The following is a 20757-nucleotide window of genomic DNA, read 5'->3' on the forward strand; positions in this document are numbered from 1 at the left end:
GGGATTCTGTTTCAACAGACGCCTCCCTCACTGGCTGGGACGTGGTCATGGCAGCCGCTTGCGAGAGGTCTATGGGAGACCCGGCATTTCTCCTGGCACATCTATTGCCTGGAAATGCTGGCGGTCTACAAAGCTCTGAGGAGCTTTTTCCCGGACCTCCGTGGCCATCATGTCCTGATCGGAAGTAAACCAGGTGGCTTTCCTTAAGGGGAAATCCATTCTGTATGATCAGGGTATCGCGCAGTGGCCTTCGTTCCCTAGTCATATGGAAGTAGCCTTGGTTTCTGTCCCAGGTGCCAGTGTTGGGAGCGTCCTGTTGCCGGAAAATCCGTTTCAACAGACGCCTCCCTCACTGGTTGGGGCACGGCATCAGGGGGGTTGAGGTCGCGCCCTCTATGCAGACTGGCGCATCACATCCTCCTGTGGTCCCAAGGGAAACTGTTGTCCATCAGGGCAATGTATGTCCCAGGGGTCCAAAATCAGGGAGCAGACATCCTGTCGAGGCAGGGGCTGAGGCCCGGGGAGTGGCGACTCCACCCTGAGGTGGTGGAGGCCATGTGCGAGAGGTTCGGCCCAGTGGAAGTGGATTTATTCGCGTCTCGAGAGACAACCCACTGTCCACTGTGGTTTTCTCTCACGCATCCGGCCCCACTGGGGCTGGATGCCATGGTGCAGACGTGGCCAAGGCTGCGTCTGTACGCCTTTCCCCCGATCGCTCTGCTCCCGGGAGTCCTGGAGCGGGTCCGTCGACAAGGCGCCAGCCTGCTTCTGGCGGCGCCACGTTGGCCGACTCGAGTTTGGTTCTCAGACATCATAGCTCTGCTAGCGGGTCAGCCGTGGGAGATTCCTCTGAGGAGGGATCTCCTGTCTCAAGCAGGGGGCACAATATTTCACCCCCGGCCAGAGATATGGAACCTTTGGGTCTGGCTCCTGAGGGGGCCAGATACCTAGAGGCTGGCCTGCCGGCAGATGTGGTTGAGACCTTGCTCAGTTCCAGGGCTCCGTCTACAAGGAGACTGTACAGCCTCAAGTGGAATGTATTTTCCACTTAGTGTAGAGAGTGTGAGGTGGACCCAGTTAACTGCCCAGTGGCTTCAGTGCTGGAGTTCCTCCAACATCATTTCTCTGCAGGGCTTACCCCGTCCACACTCAAGGTGTACGTGGCTGCCATTGGGGCTTTCCATACACCGTTGGGTGATGGGCCTTTGGGTAGGCACCAGTTGGTTGTACGGTTCCTTCGTGGGGCTCGGAGGATGAGGCCTGCGGCTCGTTCCAGAGTCCCAACCTGGGACCTGGCAGTGGTTCTCGAGGGATTGGCTGAGGCCCCCTTCGAGCCACTAGAGTCAGCAGACCCAAAGAGCTTGACCCTTAAGATGGCCTTTCTCTTAGCCATCACTTCTCTGAGGAGAGTGGGGGACCTTCAGGCCTTGGCGCTTACGCCGACTTGCCTGGAGTTTGCCCCTGGCGAAGTGAAGGCCATCTTACACCCTAGGGCCGGTTATGTGACCAAGGTGCCATCAAGCGTGATCAGGCCTTTGGTTCTTCAGGCATTTCATCCTCCGCCTCACGTGACGGCGGAAGAAGGGAGGCTTCACCTGCTCTGCCCGGTCAGAGCCCTTAAATTATATGTGGAGAAGTCTGCGCAGTGGAGGAAATCTGAGCAGCTATTAGTGTGTTTTGGTTCATCTAGGAAGAGGGCACATTCCACCAGGGGCATGGCCTCTTCGGTGGCCCTCCTTTCTGGGGTCCCTTTGCAGGACATTTGCGAGGCGGCCGGATAGGCTACTCCACACACTTTTATTAGATTTTATAGTCTGCACCTCCCTGCGACGCCCGGTGCTAGGGTACTCCAGTCCTAGCTGTGCCCGGTCTCCGGCTTCACACTAGGACTGGTGCTACCGTCGGTGTGGCCTAGTGGGTACTCGTTCCCCAAATTCGTCGTTCCGATGTAGTGGGAGATCCCTCGAAAGGGAACGGCTCGGGTTATGTATATAACCCTGAGAAAGGGAACGAGCACTGCATCTCGTCGCCACACCTCGGCAGGCCTGGAGCGCATGCTTCATCGCGATAACTGCCATTACTATGCCTGGGCTCCCCTTATGTATCTTCCGGTTATGCCGTCATAGTTACGTCATGACGCAACACCAATCAGGATTGGCCTGATTTCATTCATACTTCAGACGCGCTGTTGCTTAGGGAGTGTCCCCAAATTCGTCGTTCCGATGCAGTGCTCGTTCCCTTTCTCAGGGAACAAGGGTTATATACATAACCCGAGCCGTTTTCTTTTGAAAAAAGAAGTTGGTACCCCCAGACTTGCCCCAATTGGCCTTCCATGACATATATATATATGTGTATGTGTATGTATGGAGTCTCTCGCATATTGATAGCGGCTCCCTGATGCCCGCAAATGAGTTAAATTAGGGGGCTTTTATCTCTATTCCCGAACCGAATTAATCAGAACCGAATCTCCCTGACTTTTCCTGACCCATTTTTGATTAATTGAAACAACAAACATCAGATAATCTCAATCAAACACTTGAGCTCATAAACGCATGGCAGTATAAAGCCTCCAAAGAGAACACACACTCAAAAAAATGCTGGGTTAAAAATTACCCAAGTTAGGTTGAAAATGGACTAACCCAGCAATAGGGTTATTTTAACCCAGCGGTTGGGTTAAAAGTTTGCTTAAAACAACCCAATTGCTGGGTTAGTCCATTTTCAACCCAACTTGGGTTATTGTTGTAACCCAGCATTTTTTAGAGTGTACCAAAAGTATAAAATTCATCCATTCATTCAGAAACATACAACATTGTCCCTTTACGACATTACAGGAAGTATGAAGGGACAGATAAGGAAACTGTGAGGTGTAAAACTACTGAGTTTAGCCCAATAATTAGTTCATTTTAATATTTTCATAAAGTTACTACATGAGCTAAAAAAAGGGGACTTGCATAGGTAGACTGAAAAAATTAACTTTGACATCATCCTACTTCCAGGATTTGTGTTTATGTGAAATATAGGTTTAAAGGACAATTCTGATGCCAAATGAACCTAGGGGTTAATAACATATGTGTACCGAGTCGACCGTTCTCTGGGACATGTTTTCATGCAAACCGGAGATTAGCTGCTAACGCTCGCTTACGGGGCATTTGGTAAATCACTATTTCATACCACTAAAAAGGCTCAAAATAGCACAACACTTCAACTGTAGCATAATAAGGGCCCCAAAATGCAAACCGAAGCATTGAGAACTTTGTAAGTGTACCGACAGTTTATTAAAAATATATATTATAAAGACTGTAGCGTACATGTTTACATGCAGACAAAATCGGATGCAGTCTTTATAATCTAGCTATCTTTTTAATAAACTTTCTGTACATTTACAAAGTTCTCAATGCTTCGGTTTTCATGTAGGGACCCTTATTATGCTACAGTTGAAATGTGGTGCTATTTTGAGCCTTGTTAGTGGTAATAGTGACTTTCCAAATGCCTGTTGGCACCATGTACCAGCTATCATCTGCGAAGTGTTCATTGCATAGTTAGGTGTGAGACGTGGGTGTCCAATTATCTCTTCGAATGACAGCTAACCACTTCTTTCTTCTATCCTTTTCTTTTGGTATAGAATAAAATACCAGTTCGGGCTTCCTCTTTCGGCTGTTGTTGCAGCCAACTGCACAACATATTGCAGGCATTACTGAGACCGTCGGTCGTTCAGTGATGTCATGTGACCCGACCGAATAAGATTTCTAGCAGAGGCCGTCAGGTTTAGATTTTTTATCTGTTGGTATTTTCTAGAATCAATGACACCATGTATCTGAATAAGATGTCCAAGACCTCCAGCAAAAAAAAAATAGGCTCACATTAAAGATCCAGCTGTATATTTAATCGTGGGCATGGGAGACTTTTTATCCCTGTTTGCACCAAACCCATCTGGTGGATTTGCTGCCAAAAAGCTCTTTTTTTTTGTTTCGTCTGACCATAGAACTAGGACTCGTTTGAAGTTCCAGTTGTGTCTGACAGCTGAATATGCTGGAGTTTGTTTCTGGATGAGCGAGGAGAATTTTTCTTGAAATCCGTCCAAACAATGTGTTGATGTAGGGGTTGTTTGAATTTGTTTTGTTTTTTTTGCCTTTCTGACCCCAAGACTCAACTAATTTCTGCAATTCTCCATCTGTGATCCTTGGAGTCTTTGGCCACTCAAACTCTCCTGCACCGTGCATTAGGATGATATAGACACATGTCCTCTTCCAGGCAGATTCGTAACATCTTTAGTTGATTGGAACTTCTTAATTATTGCCCTGGTGGTGGAAATGGGAATTTCCAATGCTTTAGCTATTTTCTTACAGCCACTTTCTATTTTGTGAAGCTCAACAATCTTTTGCTGCACATCAGAACTATATTCTTTGGTTTTACTCATTGTGATGGATGATTAAGGGAATTTGGCCTTTGTGTTCCCTCATATTTATACTCCTGTGAAACAAGAAGTCATAGCTAGACAGTTATATATAATATATATATATATTTTTTTTAATGAAAGATCAAAAGGATAAACAATGCAGATTTCCTTTTACAGCCATCTTTGATCATATTTACCAAGGTGTGCCAATAATTCTGACCACAACTGTAAGGTTCAATCATATAACGAATCATGAATTAGCAATTAATGTAACATTTATAAATCTAGGTTAAGTAATTTATGCATATACTAATGCGTTTTTGACATTTCAACATTAGTTAGTTTAGTCATTAGAACAGCATTACTATTGATAATGAACAATAGTATATTTATGGAGCAACATTAACCTAGATCAGTGATTCTCCAACTTTTTTGTCTCAAAGTCCCCCATTGTTGTATTAAATAAACTACTATTCTAAGAACTGCATGTTCTTCAATAAAAAATATTGATTTTATAGTTATTGATAGTTTTTTTTTTTTGTGTTTTTTTAGCATTTTATTTTAAATTAGAGTTACAATGTAACAGGGCTCAAATCAGCAAACTTGATTACCAGCCCTCAAAAGTGTGTTCTTCGTAAACTTTTACATTTACTGCGAGAATAGAGGATTCAAGCAAACATTGCAAAAAACATGGATTGTCGTCATATCCAAAACTCGCAGAAAAGAGTATGTATGTATATGCATGTGTGTCTTTAAAGTGAGCCTTTGTCTAGACAGTATGATGACAGCAGAGTTAGTCTGTTAACTGACCCCACACAGAATCACGCACAGGTCATTCATCATGCTACTGACAGCCGATTAGCGACTGACCCTTGAAGAATGGATGAGTTCTAGCATGAATGCTGCACTTTTGCATTCCTATATCTCTTTGACTCTCATCCTTAATGTGATTGGACCATGCACCTGAAATAAATGTACCACTTTTTGATCATGTCAAGTCACTTACAGCCATTTATGTTAAAGTTATCATGATTTTGCATGAGCATAGGTGAAATGACATGCTGCGCACACACTTTGTCTAATGGCTGTGTGCAAGTGTGTGTTTAACACTTTGAGCTACTGATTGAAATACATTTGCAGAGGAATGCTCAGCTTTTATCTCTCTTAAACCACTTATCTTGTCAGCCTCTGTTTTCTCTCACTGCTTAAAATTCTTTCGTTCTTAAAGGAATATTTCGCCCATGAATAAAAATCATGTTATAATGTATCTTGTTGCTCCAAACCTAAAAAAAAAAAAAAAAAAAAAAAACAGAAGCACAAATCAAGGTTATTGTGAGGCACTTGCAATGGAAGTGAAGGGGGTTTTATAAAAGCACCAACATTAACTCTTCTTTTAAAACTCATTTAAGCTTCAAAGTTGTTTCATTTAATTCTCATCATTCAGTTATTTTAGGGTTTTAGATATTATTTTGTCTTGGCAATAAAGTTTTAAAATTGGATGTATTAAAAAAAACATACTAGTGTAATTTTATTTATTTACTTTTTGAAATGAAAAAAATGCCAAAAGTTTCTGTGATGGGTGGGTTTAGGGTTAAGGGATAGAATATACATTTTGTAAAACACATATTGTGCAATTTACTTAATTGTATTATTTGCAATCCATGCAACAAAATTGCAGAATGTGCAAAATGATTTAGGGCGAATGTGAACCAATCAAGTACTCGCAAATGATTTTTGCTGAAACTGCTGTTCCCAGCATGCTTTGCTTGGGAGGCTAAAAGTGTTATTTTATGTGTTTTTAAGAAAATGAATGCATTAATCCTGTTAGGGAACCATATTCAAATAATTTTGAACGTCTGCCAAATGAATAAATGTAAATTTTGAGACTACTTAATTGGGTTACTTAAAAATGACTTCATTCTATGATGTTGAAATTAAGTAAACAAATTATGTTTGTTTAACTTAATTGATTCATGTGGAACTGATGTACATGATTAAATCATGTAAATCCAACACACTTTTTTCAGTTGGAAATTCTCCATACAACGTGTGTGTGTGTGTGTGTGTGTGTGTGTGTGTGTGTGTGTGTGTGTGTGTGTGTGTGTGTGTGTGTGTGTGTGTGTGTGTGTGTGTGTGTGTGTGTGTGTGTGTGTGTGTGTGTGTGTGTGTGTGTGTGTGTGTGTGTGTGTGTGTGTGTGTGTGTGTGTGTGTTGAAAAATGAAAACAAAAAAATGGTGTGTTGGATTTACATGATTTAATCGTGTACATCAGTTCCACATGATTCAATTAAGTTAAACAAACATAATTTGTTCACATAAATTCAACATAATGGAATTAAGTAATTTTTAAGTAACCGAATTGAGTAGTCTCACAATGATTTTAATATAGCTCCCTATCAACAGTGGTGCTCACGGGGGCTTGAGACCCTGCCTCTTTAGTCAAAACACATGTTTATTTTTGTATATTTTTGTTGTCACTTGACTGATCTATAACACAGTACTCAATAGCTTTCATTATATTTGCCAGCATTAGCACATCATACATGCTAAGTGTGAAATGCTCTATAATGACATGTGTAGAGTCAGTCCACAGCCTAAGCAATCGCTCCGCTCTTCTCCACTATGGTAACTCAGTGTAATTTAAATGGTTCTAATAATTCCAACATAATTAAACATTAAACACTAATAAACAATATAAAGTCTCCCCCTTTTTCTCATTTTGCCCAAAAACACATAAAATAACACTTAATTTCAACAATTTTACTCTAGTCGTCAAGTCCCAAGCAAAGCATGCTGGGAACTACAGTTTCAGCAAAAATCATTTTTGAGTACTTAATTGGTTCACATTCACCCCAAATAATTTAATCTAGTAGATTGCACATTTTAGAGAATTACATTAATTGAAAGCAATGAAATCATGTTTAGAAGAGAAACACAAATTTGTTGCGTAGATCACAAATAATACGATTAAGTAAATTGGACAACGTGTTTTCCTGTTTTTTCAGTGTGTACAGGTTTATATTATCCCACAAGAGGAATGGATTGCTAAATTATATGTTATTTTGGAAAATATACAAATACTTTTTGTGTTTGAAGTTTTCTGTGATGGGTAAGGTACGGTGGCCCAGTAGTGCACAACACAACGAAATTTAAAAAGCATACATAAGTTCACAACACAACGAAATAAATCCACAACACAACGGAATGAAACCACAACACAACGGAATGAAACCACAACACAACGAAATCAAGACACAACACAACGAAGTCAAGCCGCAACACAAAGAAAAATCCACAACACAACGAAATCAAGCCACAACACAACGAAAAATCCACAACACAACGAAAAGTCCACAACACAACGAAAAGTCCACAACACAACGAAATAGCCACAACACAACGGAAATGCTCCCGACCACTAGGGGGCACTCGGAGTGCGGTAAAGTTAGTTTTCCTTGAATTGTTCTATATAGATTCGCCAATCTTACAAATATTTAAACACTACGATCAGTTTTAAGTGTGCAGTTGTATATCGACATGAAATATCAATTAAAAATCACTTACGTGCATAATAGCTGCATATTTATACTCGAGAACGCTTTGACCCGCTGCCTCGGCGCTAAGGGAGCGTCTGCCAATTCCACCAAGTTGAAATAATTTGTATGAATTAAATTAACTTTTTTTTTTAATTTTCAAATTCCAATGTTGTGTTGTGCATTATTAAGTCAATTTTACCAATACAATCAAGCTGTGGAATTTTAACATGTCTGTTTTTAAATGTTAAAAGTAATTTTAATTCATACAAATTATACATTTCAACCAATTGGTGGAATTGGCAGACGTTCCCTTAGCGCCGTGGTATCGGGTCAAAGCATTCTCGAGCATAAATATGCAGCTATAATGCATGTAGGTGATGTGATTTTAAATTAATATTTCATATAGATAAACAATGGTTAGCCTACATACTGTTAAAACTAATTGTGGTATTGATTTCTTTGTAAGATTGCCGACTCTATAGAACAGCGCTCCGAGTGCCCCCGAGTGGTTGGGATTGTGTTGTGGCTATTTCGTTGTGTTGTGGATTTTTCGTTGTGTTGTGGCTTTATTTCGTTGTGTTGTGGATTTTTCTTTGTGTTGTGGCTTGATTTCGTTGTGTTGTGGTTTCATTCCGTTGTGTTGTGGATTTATTTTGTTGTGTTGTGAACTTATGTATGCTTTTTAAATTTCGTTGTGTTGTGCACTACTGGGCCACCGTAGTAAGGGGATAGAATCAGTTTGTACAGTATAAAAATAATTATGCAAAACCTAGTATGTGTGTGTGTGTGTGTTCTTGTATGGTTTATGATGAGGACACAAATGTGTATAATGACATTGGTATTACAACATAATGAGGACACTTCCTTTGTCTTCGTAAACAAAATGGCTTAAAAAAACATACTAAACAATGTTTTTTTAAATAAAAAAATGCCAAAAGTTGTGTGTGATGTAGGGATAGTGTAGGGGAATAGAATATACAGTTTGTACAGTATAAAAAAAAACAATATGCATATGGAGAGTCCCCACAAACCACACACACATACGTGCGCGTGTGTGTGTGTGTGTGTGTGTGTGTGTGTGTGTGTGTGTGTGTGTGTTTGATGGATGTGATGGACTTTCAAAGATTGGACTGATGAAGGGAAGGGAAGGGGGTGGCTGGAATTGGTTTGCATCGCTGGTCTTTGATGCATGCTTTTCAGCCCCGTTAGATAAGATTAGCCACTTAGAGATAACAACACTCAGCCATCTTATCGATCTGAATCTCACCAGACACAACATGGTGTGTGAATGTGTGTGTGTTCTGAAATCAGTCTCCATAACATAAACATGTAAGCTCTCTCTCTTATTATAGTAAGTTCAGAGTGTCTCATCTTTAAAGCGTTGCACCTGACCGACCACAATCTCTAGTTTGCTGTCTATCTGTCTGATGTCTGTAATCTTAAACATCAGAGAACTCCTTTAAAAATGCACGAGAAAGACGAATGATCAAGATATCGCACAAGATAAAATAATACAGTCGTTTTAGTGCCTTGTCAATTATCCTCTTTTTTTTCAGAAAAACTATATTGACCTTAACAAAAATGTATAGCCTACATGTGTACATGATACAGTTATAGTATCAGATAGAAATACAACGTTATTGACTGATTACCATATTATGTAACACTGAAAAAAAAAAAACTGTTACTGGGACGGTACCCTTTCTAAAGGTTCTAATATGAACACTTTTGGTTCCAATATGTATACCTTTGAGGTATGCACTATGCACTCTTTATGTACAAAGATGTACATTTTGAGGTACTAATATCTGCACTTTTGGTTCCAATATGCATCTTTGAGGTACTAATATGTACACTTTTAGTTCCAATATGTATCTTTGTGGTACTATTATGTGCACTTTTAGTTCCAATATGTATCTTTGAGGTACTAATATATACACTTTTGGTTCCGATATGTACCTTTGAGGACTAATATGTACACTTTTGGTTCTGATATGTACCTTTGAGGACTAATATATACACTTTTGGTTCCGATATGTACCTTTGAGGACTAATATGTACACTTTTGGTTCCGATATGTACCTTTGAGGACTAATATGTACACTTTTGGGATATGTACCTTTGAGGACTAATATGTACACTTTTGGTTCCGATATGTACCTTTGAGGACTAATATGTACACTTTTGGTTCCAATATGTACCTTTGAGGTACTAATATGTAAACCTTTGGCTCCGATAGTTACCTTTGAGGACTAATATGTATATTTTTGGTTCCGATAAGTATCTTTGAGGACTAATATGTAAACTTCTGTTCAAATATGTACATTTTGAGGACTAATATGTTTTGGTTCCAATACCTTTGAGGTACAAATGTGCACTCTTTAGGTACAAATACCTTTTGAGGTACTAATATATACACTTTTGGTTTCGGTATATACCTGTGAGGTACTAATATATACTCTTTTGGTCCCATTATGTATTTGAGGTAATAATTTAGTTCCAATATGTATATTTGACATACTAATTTGTACACTTTTGGTTCCAATATGTACCTTTGAGGTACTAATGTGCACTCTTTAGGTACAAAGACGCTTTGAGGCACTATACACTTTTGGTTTCGATATATACCTTTGAGGTACTAATATATGCACTTTTGGTTCCATTACGTATCTTTGAGGTACTAATAACTTTTGGTTTCATTATGTATCCTTGAGGTACTAATAACTTTTGGTTACATTATGTACCTTTGAGGTACTATAATATGTACACTTTTAGTTCCAATATGTATCTTTGCGGTACTAATATGTACACTTTTAGTTCCAATGTGTATCTTTGTGGTACTAATATCTGCACTTTTGGTTCCAATATGTATATTTGAGGTACTAATATGTACACTCTTAGTTCCAATATGTATATTTGAGGTACTAATATGTACACTTTTAGTTCCAATATATATCTTTGTGGTACTATTATGTGCACTTTTAGTTCCAATTTTGGTTCCATTATGGGTACCTCTTTAGGTACAAAGATGTACCCTTTAAAACCGCCCCAGTGACAGCTTTTGTACTTTTTTTTTGTGAGAGAGAGTGTACCATGACACAACATAGCCTAGTTCTTTTTTCTGTTTTCGTCAGTGTCTTGCGGTAATTTTCTGTGTCGTTAGGGGTCATGCTTCGGCCATAAAATGGCTCGATTTACATGGCGCACATTATAGGATTTTGTAGTAACATTTATTGAAATAACTATTAAAAATAATTACTTGGATGATTACCTAAAGCCTTATTTGATTTATGGCATCCTCTCACAATATATCAAGCGAATATCGGTCAAATAAGGTCATACTCTGCACGCGTGCACTTCAAGCGCACAAAGCGTGACGCAACACAACTAGAACGCTTCTAGGACTTGAACGCTATACTTGGTCAAACTGTCTTCGTTATAACTATTGCCTACACATAGGAGGCGTTCAGTTAGGCTACACATGATGCGCACTGGCGTCTTGTGGCTATCTCTCTGGTTGTGTCACTATTTTAAGACGGCGACAAACTAACTTTTTTTTTTTCCCGAGAGCGCGACAAAACTAAAACGCTCCCATTTTAACACGAACACGAAACGCAACTGCTGCTCTTATAATGAATGGATTTTTCTGCATGGCGTTATTAATCTTGCACTTTTGAGTAGAACTGGTGCGTAACGGCCGCGTCGCGTCGCTCGTATGCAGACAGACACCTGACTTGAGAGCTGATATTGTCATATTTAAAAGAAGACACGTAGACGTGTGCGTAAAGACGAGTGTGAGGATGTTAAAACTGTCTTGTAAAAGCTCCACCTCTGGACGCGAGCACTGGGGCGGGCTCGAGACGCGTCTACCTGCTTCAGCCCCGTTATTTAAAAGCCTCTGAGACAGACGCGCTGTCCACTCTACAAACTCTGTTGGGATTAGCCTAGGGTTAAACCAAAGAACCGAACAGAAAATATATATAGTAATAGCATGGGAATACTGTATTGGAAGTGACGGATAACTTTTTCTTTATTCCTCGTTTTGAATTATACACATAACTTCACATTTGAGGCGGCACAGAAGTTTCCTGCTGTCTTCTGCCCGGAGCGACAGTATCACGCCGAAGAATTGATGGAGAATTTGCGAATTGAAAAAATTCCTGGACAACTGCATTTGCTTTGCACAGGATAATACAGTTTAACAGAGACGGGTTTACAGCCTGATGCCATTGGAAACATAACTCTTTTTTTTAAATTCTGTAGTTCTTAAGAAAACCATCTATGCACTGGTACTTTAAGGAATCCAGCACACTGATCTGAAGATCCTATAATGTAACATAGGACATTTTAATCTCCAGGGGATCATACAGGCAAAATGGTTCTTAATAAGAAGAAAATAAGTTCTTTTCTGAACCATTGAAGAACCTAAGATCCATGGCGTGAAGCAGAAGAGAAGAGGACAGAACATTGTTTTACAAGTGATTTTATATTTAGAAGTGATTGCACCCTTATCATCATCATCATCAGACTGGATGTAAAGATGACAAGCGTCTGGTTTGCTCTGCTGGGCTTCTTGTGGGGCTCTTATTTGACAGGTAGTTCTGTACTGGACGGCTCTGAGCTTCAGCCCAACTTCATACATCGGAGGTTACGGAATCAGGAGAAGAGAGAGATGCAGAAAGAAATTCTGTCCATACTGGGACTGAACCACAGACCCAGACCTCATCTGAACAGCGGCAAATATAATTCAGCACCCCTCTTTATGCTGGATCTGTACAACAGCATGTCCACTGAAGAGAAGAGCGACGTGGATCAGTACAGATCACTGTTCACCACCACGCGACCCGCTTTAGCTTCACTTCATGACACCGAGTTCCTGCACGACGCGGACATGGTCATGAGTTTTGTCAATTTGGGTAAGCTGAACTTTTACATTTCCAATTTAACGCTTGTTTTAATTTGGCCAGAAACGATGCACACGGATAAGGGTCTCACTACAAACCCAAAAAGCATCTGTGAAGTCAATTACGTTTTTACAGATTAATTAATTATTTTTTTTATAAAATCAAATTCTCCTCAGACATTTATGTATTACTTAAATAGGTGAATTCAGGGTGATTGGGACACTTTTTTTCAAGTCATCTCAATGGCAGAAAGTGTTCCAATCAACCTGAATTCACCTGACTAAAAGGTAGGCTACTTCAGTTCTGCCGAGATGTCTTAATTTATTTAATGTAATATTTTAAGATGGTGCTTTTCAGCCAAACATGGCAAAGAGGTTTGTACGGTTTCTAAATATAGGCTAAAACAATAAATATATTGATTATTACATGAGCTACACCTATAGTTATTCTGCTTGGACCCCTGAGTGAATTTCAGGACCACTGACTTTATAAATCCACTAAAAATTGTCATAAATAATGTCTCAGAGAAAGTGTATTTTGTAAGTGTATTTCTAGTGCAATGGCATTCAGGCATGTGTGGGTCTAAGTGAACAAATGTCTTTATTTTGAGCAGGATATCTACTTTTTTAAACATTTAAAGCCAGGCAAACTTATTTTTGTGAAATATTATTACCTAATGCAATGACATTTACACATTTTTAAGTGTGAAATAAGTAATTTTTGTGGCCGCTGCGTTTGTAAATCTTTTCCAGGCAAATACATTTTATAAAATAAATATTTTAATGAATCCAAAAATGATAGAATCCCTCCTATTAGCGTATATTTAACAAATGTGCAGGCCATCATTGCAAATGGTTTATTTTATTATGCCTCCTGGAGTGAAAATGTTTGATTTTGTTCAGATTTTTCTGTGGCATTGTTTACTGTAGCTTTCAGGATTAAGGCAGTTCATTTTTTGTTCTCTAATTAACTACCTGAAACATGCATTAAAGTGTATTGTCAAGCACTTTGATATTTTGCTCATATACCATGGGAAGTGAAGTATCTTGGAGTACCATCGTGTTCATCAGTAGTTTTTTGTAAGGTTTTGCGAGATATCACCCTTCAACACTTTTTTTAACTGACATCTATCAAGCGCATAGTGACCCTGAGTACAGTGTCAGACCACAAGTCTGTTTATGCTCAGGGATTCTGTGTGGTTTGCTTCAGTAAACACAGACCTCATTAATGGAGGGAGTATTTGCGTCCAAGATTCACTTGTTTATGTGAACTTCCCTCTACAGGGGCCAGGAGTTGCCCAATTAAGTTAATTATAACAATAAAAAACTCTTCTGGCTCTACTCACTGCAGCTATGGGCCAATTGTTGGGTCAGTTGCCAGAGATGCTTTTGTGTGAGTTGCGCCATTCTAGTTGTTGGTTGGGGTTCATATCAGAGCTAATTTCTGTCTGTTTTATAAGACAATATATGTGTTTTTCTTGATCTGGTAGCGGTTTTCTGCAGTCAGTTGAACACTTGATGGACATATGTCATTGATTGACGTGTTGGCCACATTTATAGTGCTGCTTGGAACTTGCAACTGACCACAGTGTGTTACCCGAGACAGGCTTGAAGTGGCTTTTCACATTTGTGTCAATGGATATTTTGCATTAGTATTTTAATATGTTTTTTATTCTAGACTCTTGCGAGGTAAGTCATATTTGTTTTGGATGACTTGCCTATGATTCAAGTGCTATTTCTTCTCTGGTCATTTACTGCAGTCATCTGTCTAGAACACCTATGACTAGTCTCTATATATAGGAGAAAAAGGAAGCATTGGTATATATTGGCATAGATAAACTGACCAGTGTTGCAACTCATCCAGAAATAGCCAGGCTTGTCACAAACATTTGGATGGTCAGTGCATCCTATGTGAATCATCTTATGACTGTATAACAGTAGGCTAGTGCAAATTTCCTTTTTTATGGTGTGGCTTCATGAGTAGTCAGGAATTCTGCCTCAAAGAGAAACAGTATGTTGTACACCATTATTAAATAAATATTCAACAACTTACTGACGTTCTGACCCAAAAAATGTCAGTTCTGTCACAAATTAATCACCTTCATTGACTCACATTATTCCGTGGAGCTCAATGTTAGGCAGGATGTGTACACTTTTTTTTTATACACTGAAATGACCTTGGGCTGTCAAGCTCCAAAAATGAGAAAAAAAGCATCATAAATGCAGTCCATGTGACTCATGCGCTATATTGTTTTCTGATGGTTTTCTGATGCTTTACAATAGCTTTCTGTAAGGAACAGACCAAAAAATTAAATTGTTATTCACTTAAAGATATCCTCTCCAATGTAGCTCAGACACAACACTAAAAATTGATTTATTAGAATAAAGGCAAGTGTGCGATTTGAGAGCTGCGGCAGGAAGATTTTTAGTGAACAATGTATGTATGTACAAATGTTGTATGACTTCAGAACATGAAATATAGCGCCCCCATGCAGACTACTTTTATGATAGTTTAACTATGCTTTTTGTGCTTTTAGAAGCTTTTGGAAATACACTTTAATCAAGTTAGTACCCTCCCTTGTGAAAAAGAAGTACACTTTATCATACTTTTAAAATAAGTACTATACTTATTGAGGAAATAATTTATTTTAAAAGTATCAGTGTGCTTATTTGTAATTGCACATTTGTAATTATGAAGTTGCTATTTAGTACGTTTAAAATAAATTAACTTCAAATGTAATGTTGGATAATACACACAACATTACATGTTAGTATGTTAACCAACACATTAAAATCAGTGTAGCACTACAAAATATAATTACAACACAATGATATAAAATGTACTTTGAAGTAAAACTTTTAGTTTGATATTTTCGAAGAGCATTTAAAGCAGCACTAGGTAACTTTTCAACCTTCATAATATATTTTCAAAACTCTTGTGATGATACATCGACTTACAATAGGTTGAATGACACGTCTGCCATAGCCTGACGGGGTCTGTATCGTTTTTAATCGTACTTTTAAACTTCGGGTTTCGGGTAGTAACCCGAGAACAAAAAGAACTACAAAATTAGACTGCTTTACGGCATATACGTCACTTCCACCACCATCCTTAAATTCGGACGTGCGTGAAAAAATCGCTCGCAAATCATTTGTTTGCCGAATGTTATAGTCATGGCCGAAGCAGCACAGAAAAATAAGAAAGCAAAGGTTTTGTCTGAGGAAAGCAAAAAGAGGAAACGAGAAAGTGATCGGATTAAAGGCAGGACGAGGATCAACATTGGGCCAGCGTTTGCTCGCGGGTGTGAGCTGGAGGAGGAGGGGCTACATTCTTGCAAGTAAATACGTAATACATACAAAATCATATTTTAGGATACCTAACATGTCTGTGATATTGGTTTATTTGTCTTTCCTCAAGCTTTAATGCAAATCGATTTTTCGAATTTGCAGATTCATCTATGGTAGCTTCATATTATAATATTGACGATATATGGTTATTACCTACCACTCAAACATTGAATTGAAGTATCATATAGATTCCGTAAAACGGGAACCAATAGACTAGGCTACTATAATGACGCTGGCTTGTAAACGTGAGCATCGCGATCATTTGGCGTTTGAAAAAAATAAAACCCATGAAATTGTATTCATATGACATGCTGAAACATATGCCACTGTACCTGGGATGAAGACATTTCACACGCGACGCAAGCAGAACACCTGAATTTGAACTCCTGCAGTGTTCAGGGCTATCATAGTTGTCATGTCAACAAATGCACGTGCGATGCATCCCCTGATGTAGAGTGACCGTTTACGACAGTAGTAGAGGACAATACTGTTTCACAACTGTAGGAGGAGCCCGAGAGCAAAAGTTACCTAGTGCGGCTTTAAAAGTTTGCTTGATTGTGATAAAAATATTCACGAAAGGTTACTATATTTAAAGCTACACTGTGTAACTTTTTTTGTTTATTCTTAGCTAAAAACACTTAGTTCTTTCAAAAATATATGTGCTCAACTGCTCATTAATGTATATTTACTTCTTTCAAGTTATAAAGTATTCTCGTAAGTTTATAATATGCCATTGAAAATACATACGGGTGAGGGGTTCGAATGCCGGTCGCCATGTTGCCCCTCCATCTTGAAAGTACATTAGCCAAAGAGGGACATACCCGTAAATTCAAGCTTCGCCTTTCGCGTTTTAACACTCGATGGCACCGTGTCGAATGTGGACGAGGTCGAACTGGAAGCCATGTTAAGCCATGATTTTGCCTTCTGAAGCAAATTGATGGGTTTTTGTATGGAAAATATCCATATTTAACATGTTTTAAATATTAGGAGGACCGCCTTCTGTATTCAACTAACGGAAAAAGCATAACTGGCGCGATGCATGACGGGCTGCCATTCACTGCCATTATAATGCTAGGATTAGCCAGGACATTTTTTTAAATATAACTCGTAATTTCACTTATATTCGTCTGAAACAAGAATGTCATATACACCTAGGATGGCTTGAGGGTGAGTAAATTATTGGATAATTTTCATTTTTGGGTGAACCATCCCTTTAAGTGTGATGAAAAATACTCATGAAAGTCTACTCTACACTTAAGTGTCTTTTATTTTATTAATATTACATTATCTGCAAGTACAGACAAAAAAAATACACTTTTAAGAATTGAAGTACACTACAAGTGCAAGGGCAGGTTTCTTAAAAAATGGGGAGTTATTTAGATTAGTATATTTTTGTTATTTTTTTATTTTAGAATTTTTCTGGTCTCTATGTCTCAAGAAAAACTAAATTTGTATCCTAATTGATGTTGTTATGTAATAAACATAATATTCAGCAATATTATTGACTTGAATGCACTGAAATTATTGAATTGAACTGAGCTGAATGACAATGTCACTGTTTTCACTAGAGCTGCTTTATAGCTGAATTGAACTCCATCCATAATTGATTAACTTTTCACAGTTATTGAACCAAACTGAATCAACACTGAACTGATTTCAACTGAATAATGACTGTTTACTATTGTTTTTTATGCTTTTTTACAGTAGAATTGAATTCTGTTTGCGTCACTGAAGCATTATTTTCCTGTTTATTACTGTAAAGCCAACGCTATCCCACAACCCATTTGTATGTATTGGTACGAGGTGGCTAATTCGTACGAATTTGTATGACCTATGAATTTCTACGATTTGTCTAAATCACAGTTACGGGTAGGTTTAGGAGCAGGGTTAGGGGTTGGTCATTCGTATCAAAATCATAAGAATTGGGCAACTCGTCAAATAAGTACGATTTAGCCACCTCGTAAAATATGTATGAATTGCATGAGATTGGGTTGGTAAAGCTGCTTTGAAGCAATCTTGTATAAAGCGCTATATGAATAAATGTGACTTTGACTTGACATGGACGCATGCTACATGCAGGTGTCCACTGAAGCCAAACTTTGAGTTTGTCTGTATTGCGTTTGAGTGATCTTTGGGGCAGATTCAGAAACATCCAATGTTCTTGATGTCAATCCCAATTTTTCTAGACCAGTCTTGCTCTGTTTACAGAAGGGTAGAGGATACCCTAAGCTTTTCTTGGCACAGAGAATTTTGAGGAAACTCCCATCTCTTGTTTGCACTGGTAATATTGTGTGTTTGTCTTTTTTTCTGGATAAGAGGGATCTTCCAGTAATCCAGGGAAAATCCATTGGGGAAAAAAGCATTTCTGTTTTCTCTCCTTTGGTCCACCATTGCTTTTTTTCCACCTGGATCTTTTGTGTTCACTCACATTTCCTCCTATGATTCTCTCATACAAACACATATGCATTTCAAACTAATTTCTTTTCCACGGCACGCGTCTTAACTAGAGCCCAGCTGTCTTTTCCCCACTTAGCAAAGTCAACAGCCACCCAGGAGAGCACAGGTAAGCTTCGCTTTAGGCCTGTAAAGTAGTAAAAGTGACCCACACATAGAGTTTTAGGGGGTTTCTTGGGAGCTTAACAAGGTCTAGACAATCCTGGCTTCTTATAACTGTATGAATCCTGTATTTCACAATGCGCTTTCATTTCGCTCTTCCGCTCTTAATAACGTCTTTCAGTGTCCTGAGCTTCAAATCTGGGCTGAGCTGTTTGTTTTGCACCACAATGTGTTTCTAAACCCACATTTTATCACATAATTAGTTTGCCGCAATCAATCAATGAATTGTTTGATGTTGGCAGGTTATGCACAACATGGATGACCCCTTCTGAAAGACCGCCCGTGGCTCACAGACACAGGAGGGCTGTATCACTTCTAGTCTGCATGCGGGCGTTAACATGGAAATTAAGGAAGGAATTTGAGTTATGCTTTAGCTCCGTAAAGGAAAGGGATTTTCTCATGGGTGACTCAGCAGACTGATAAGAACTGTTGAAAACACACAGCGAATGAGACTAATGGCCAGGCACAGATGAAATCTGCAGACGTTTTTGCAATGATTTTGAGGGAAAATCGGCAAGTCTGTGGGATGGATTTAATGTTGTGTTATATGAAGCTGTAGTCATGATATTCAGTCATTTAGCTAAAGCTTTCATCCAAAGTGACTCAAATATGGTAGCTGAGAACATTATCAAATTACCAGGTCATCATGAAATTAACACTGACCTATTTACTTTCTCAGTGCATGTACCTGCTGTTAATGTGCACAATTCATTGGTGAACTTTTTTCTACCCATCAAAATATGATAACTTCACATTGTAAAATGTTCTAAGACTTCTAATATTTTTCTTTCATATAGAGTCCACCCCCATCCAATCAATTCCACATAGATCAAATCCCTCTCTATAGTTTGTCTTTTTGAATATCGTTATTCACAGCCATACATCTTTAACAGAAGTAAGGTTGTGTGCAGTGTTTCATCGTTGACTTTAAAGCTGCACTATGGAAGATTATTAAGCAAGTGCGTAAAAAACAAGTGCGTTTTCAAAACCGTCTCCTTCAATTAATTATAAAATTACACAACTGTAAATTTATAATAATGACTTCATAATCATTTGAATTTTGTGGGCAGTGTTGGGGAAAGTTACTTTTCAAAAGTAATGCATTACAATATGCGATAATGGTTTATGTAAAGTGTTTCTTCCTAAAAAAATTTACTAATTGCATCACTAGTTACTTTTTATGTAAAGTAATGCATTACGTTACTTGAAATGAATAAGCCTTAGCCTGAAGGAAATATAAATCCACACCTGTACAGTAGAGGGCGCAGCTCAAACAAACCTTTTTCAGCTGTCCTGCCATTCTGGGTTGTAGAAGAATATGCAGGAAAGTTCAATACCTACTCTTACCTCAGCAAAAAACAAAACAAAACAAAACAAGAAACACAAATGTGATGTTTAACTTAAGTCATTTTTGCTTATTCATATGGTTGAATTGGATCATCAAAGGTCAGCAGCAAAGACATTGGTTAATAAAGTGAGATTAAATACATAAAGTATATTTGTATTCTTTAACATATTTCATTTTTGCAGGTTTGGTAATATTCTGAGTTAGCATTTTACTGTTTTTTATTTTATTAAGGAATACTGAATACTGAAAGGAACTATAGAGACTTTGGGGTGGTATTTGGTGTGTTTCGACTGCAGAAACCAGGGTCTAAATGAAGTTCCGGGTAAATATTTCTTAGTACTTTTTCAAAGTTCAGGAACTTTCATGAGTGAGACTTGGGCAACTGAACATGCTGATTGTTTGGCTTCACACAGCATTTTGATTGGTTGACTCCACGAGGCATTTTATTTCAGCCACCATTTTTAAAAGTCTGTGGTGCATGCAGTAAGAGTTGTTTGCTATTCGAATCAACAATGAAGTTTAAAAAAATACGACAATGTGGTTCAGACTTTATTAAGCTTGTGGAGGACAAATTCTAGCGGGAACTGGAAAGCTGCTTGCAATCCTACATC

The 20757-nt window shown here is 38.6% G+C and overlaps 1 protein-coding gene across 1 annotated transcript in view; it reads left to right on the forward strand.

The window, feature by feature from the left end:
- The first annotated feature begins 11777 nt into the window (after positions 1-11777).
- The window catches only part of bmp6 (bone morphogenetic protein 6), a 67755-nt gene continuing 58775 nt past the window's right edge, over positions 11778-20757 (forward strand). Inside the window, exon 1 of the mRNA XM_079806808.1 lies at positions 11778-12847. Coding sequence (XP_079662934.1) covers positions 12472-12847 — 376 coding nt within the window. The 5' untranslated portion in view covers positions 11778-12471. The remainder of the gene's footprint in view (positions 12848-20757) is intronic.

Source organism: Gobio gobio, assembly GCF_949357685.1.
Source record: "Gobio gobio genome assembly, chromosome: 23".
NCBI classification, from domain to species: Eukaryota; Metazoa; Chordata; class Actinopteri; order Cypriniformes; family Gobionidae; genus Gobio; species Gobio gobio.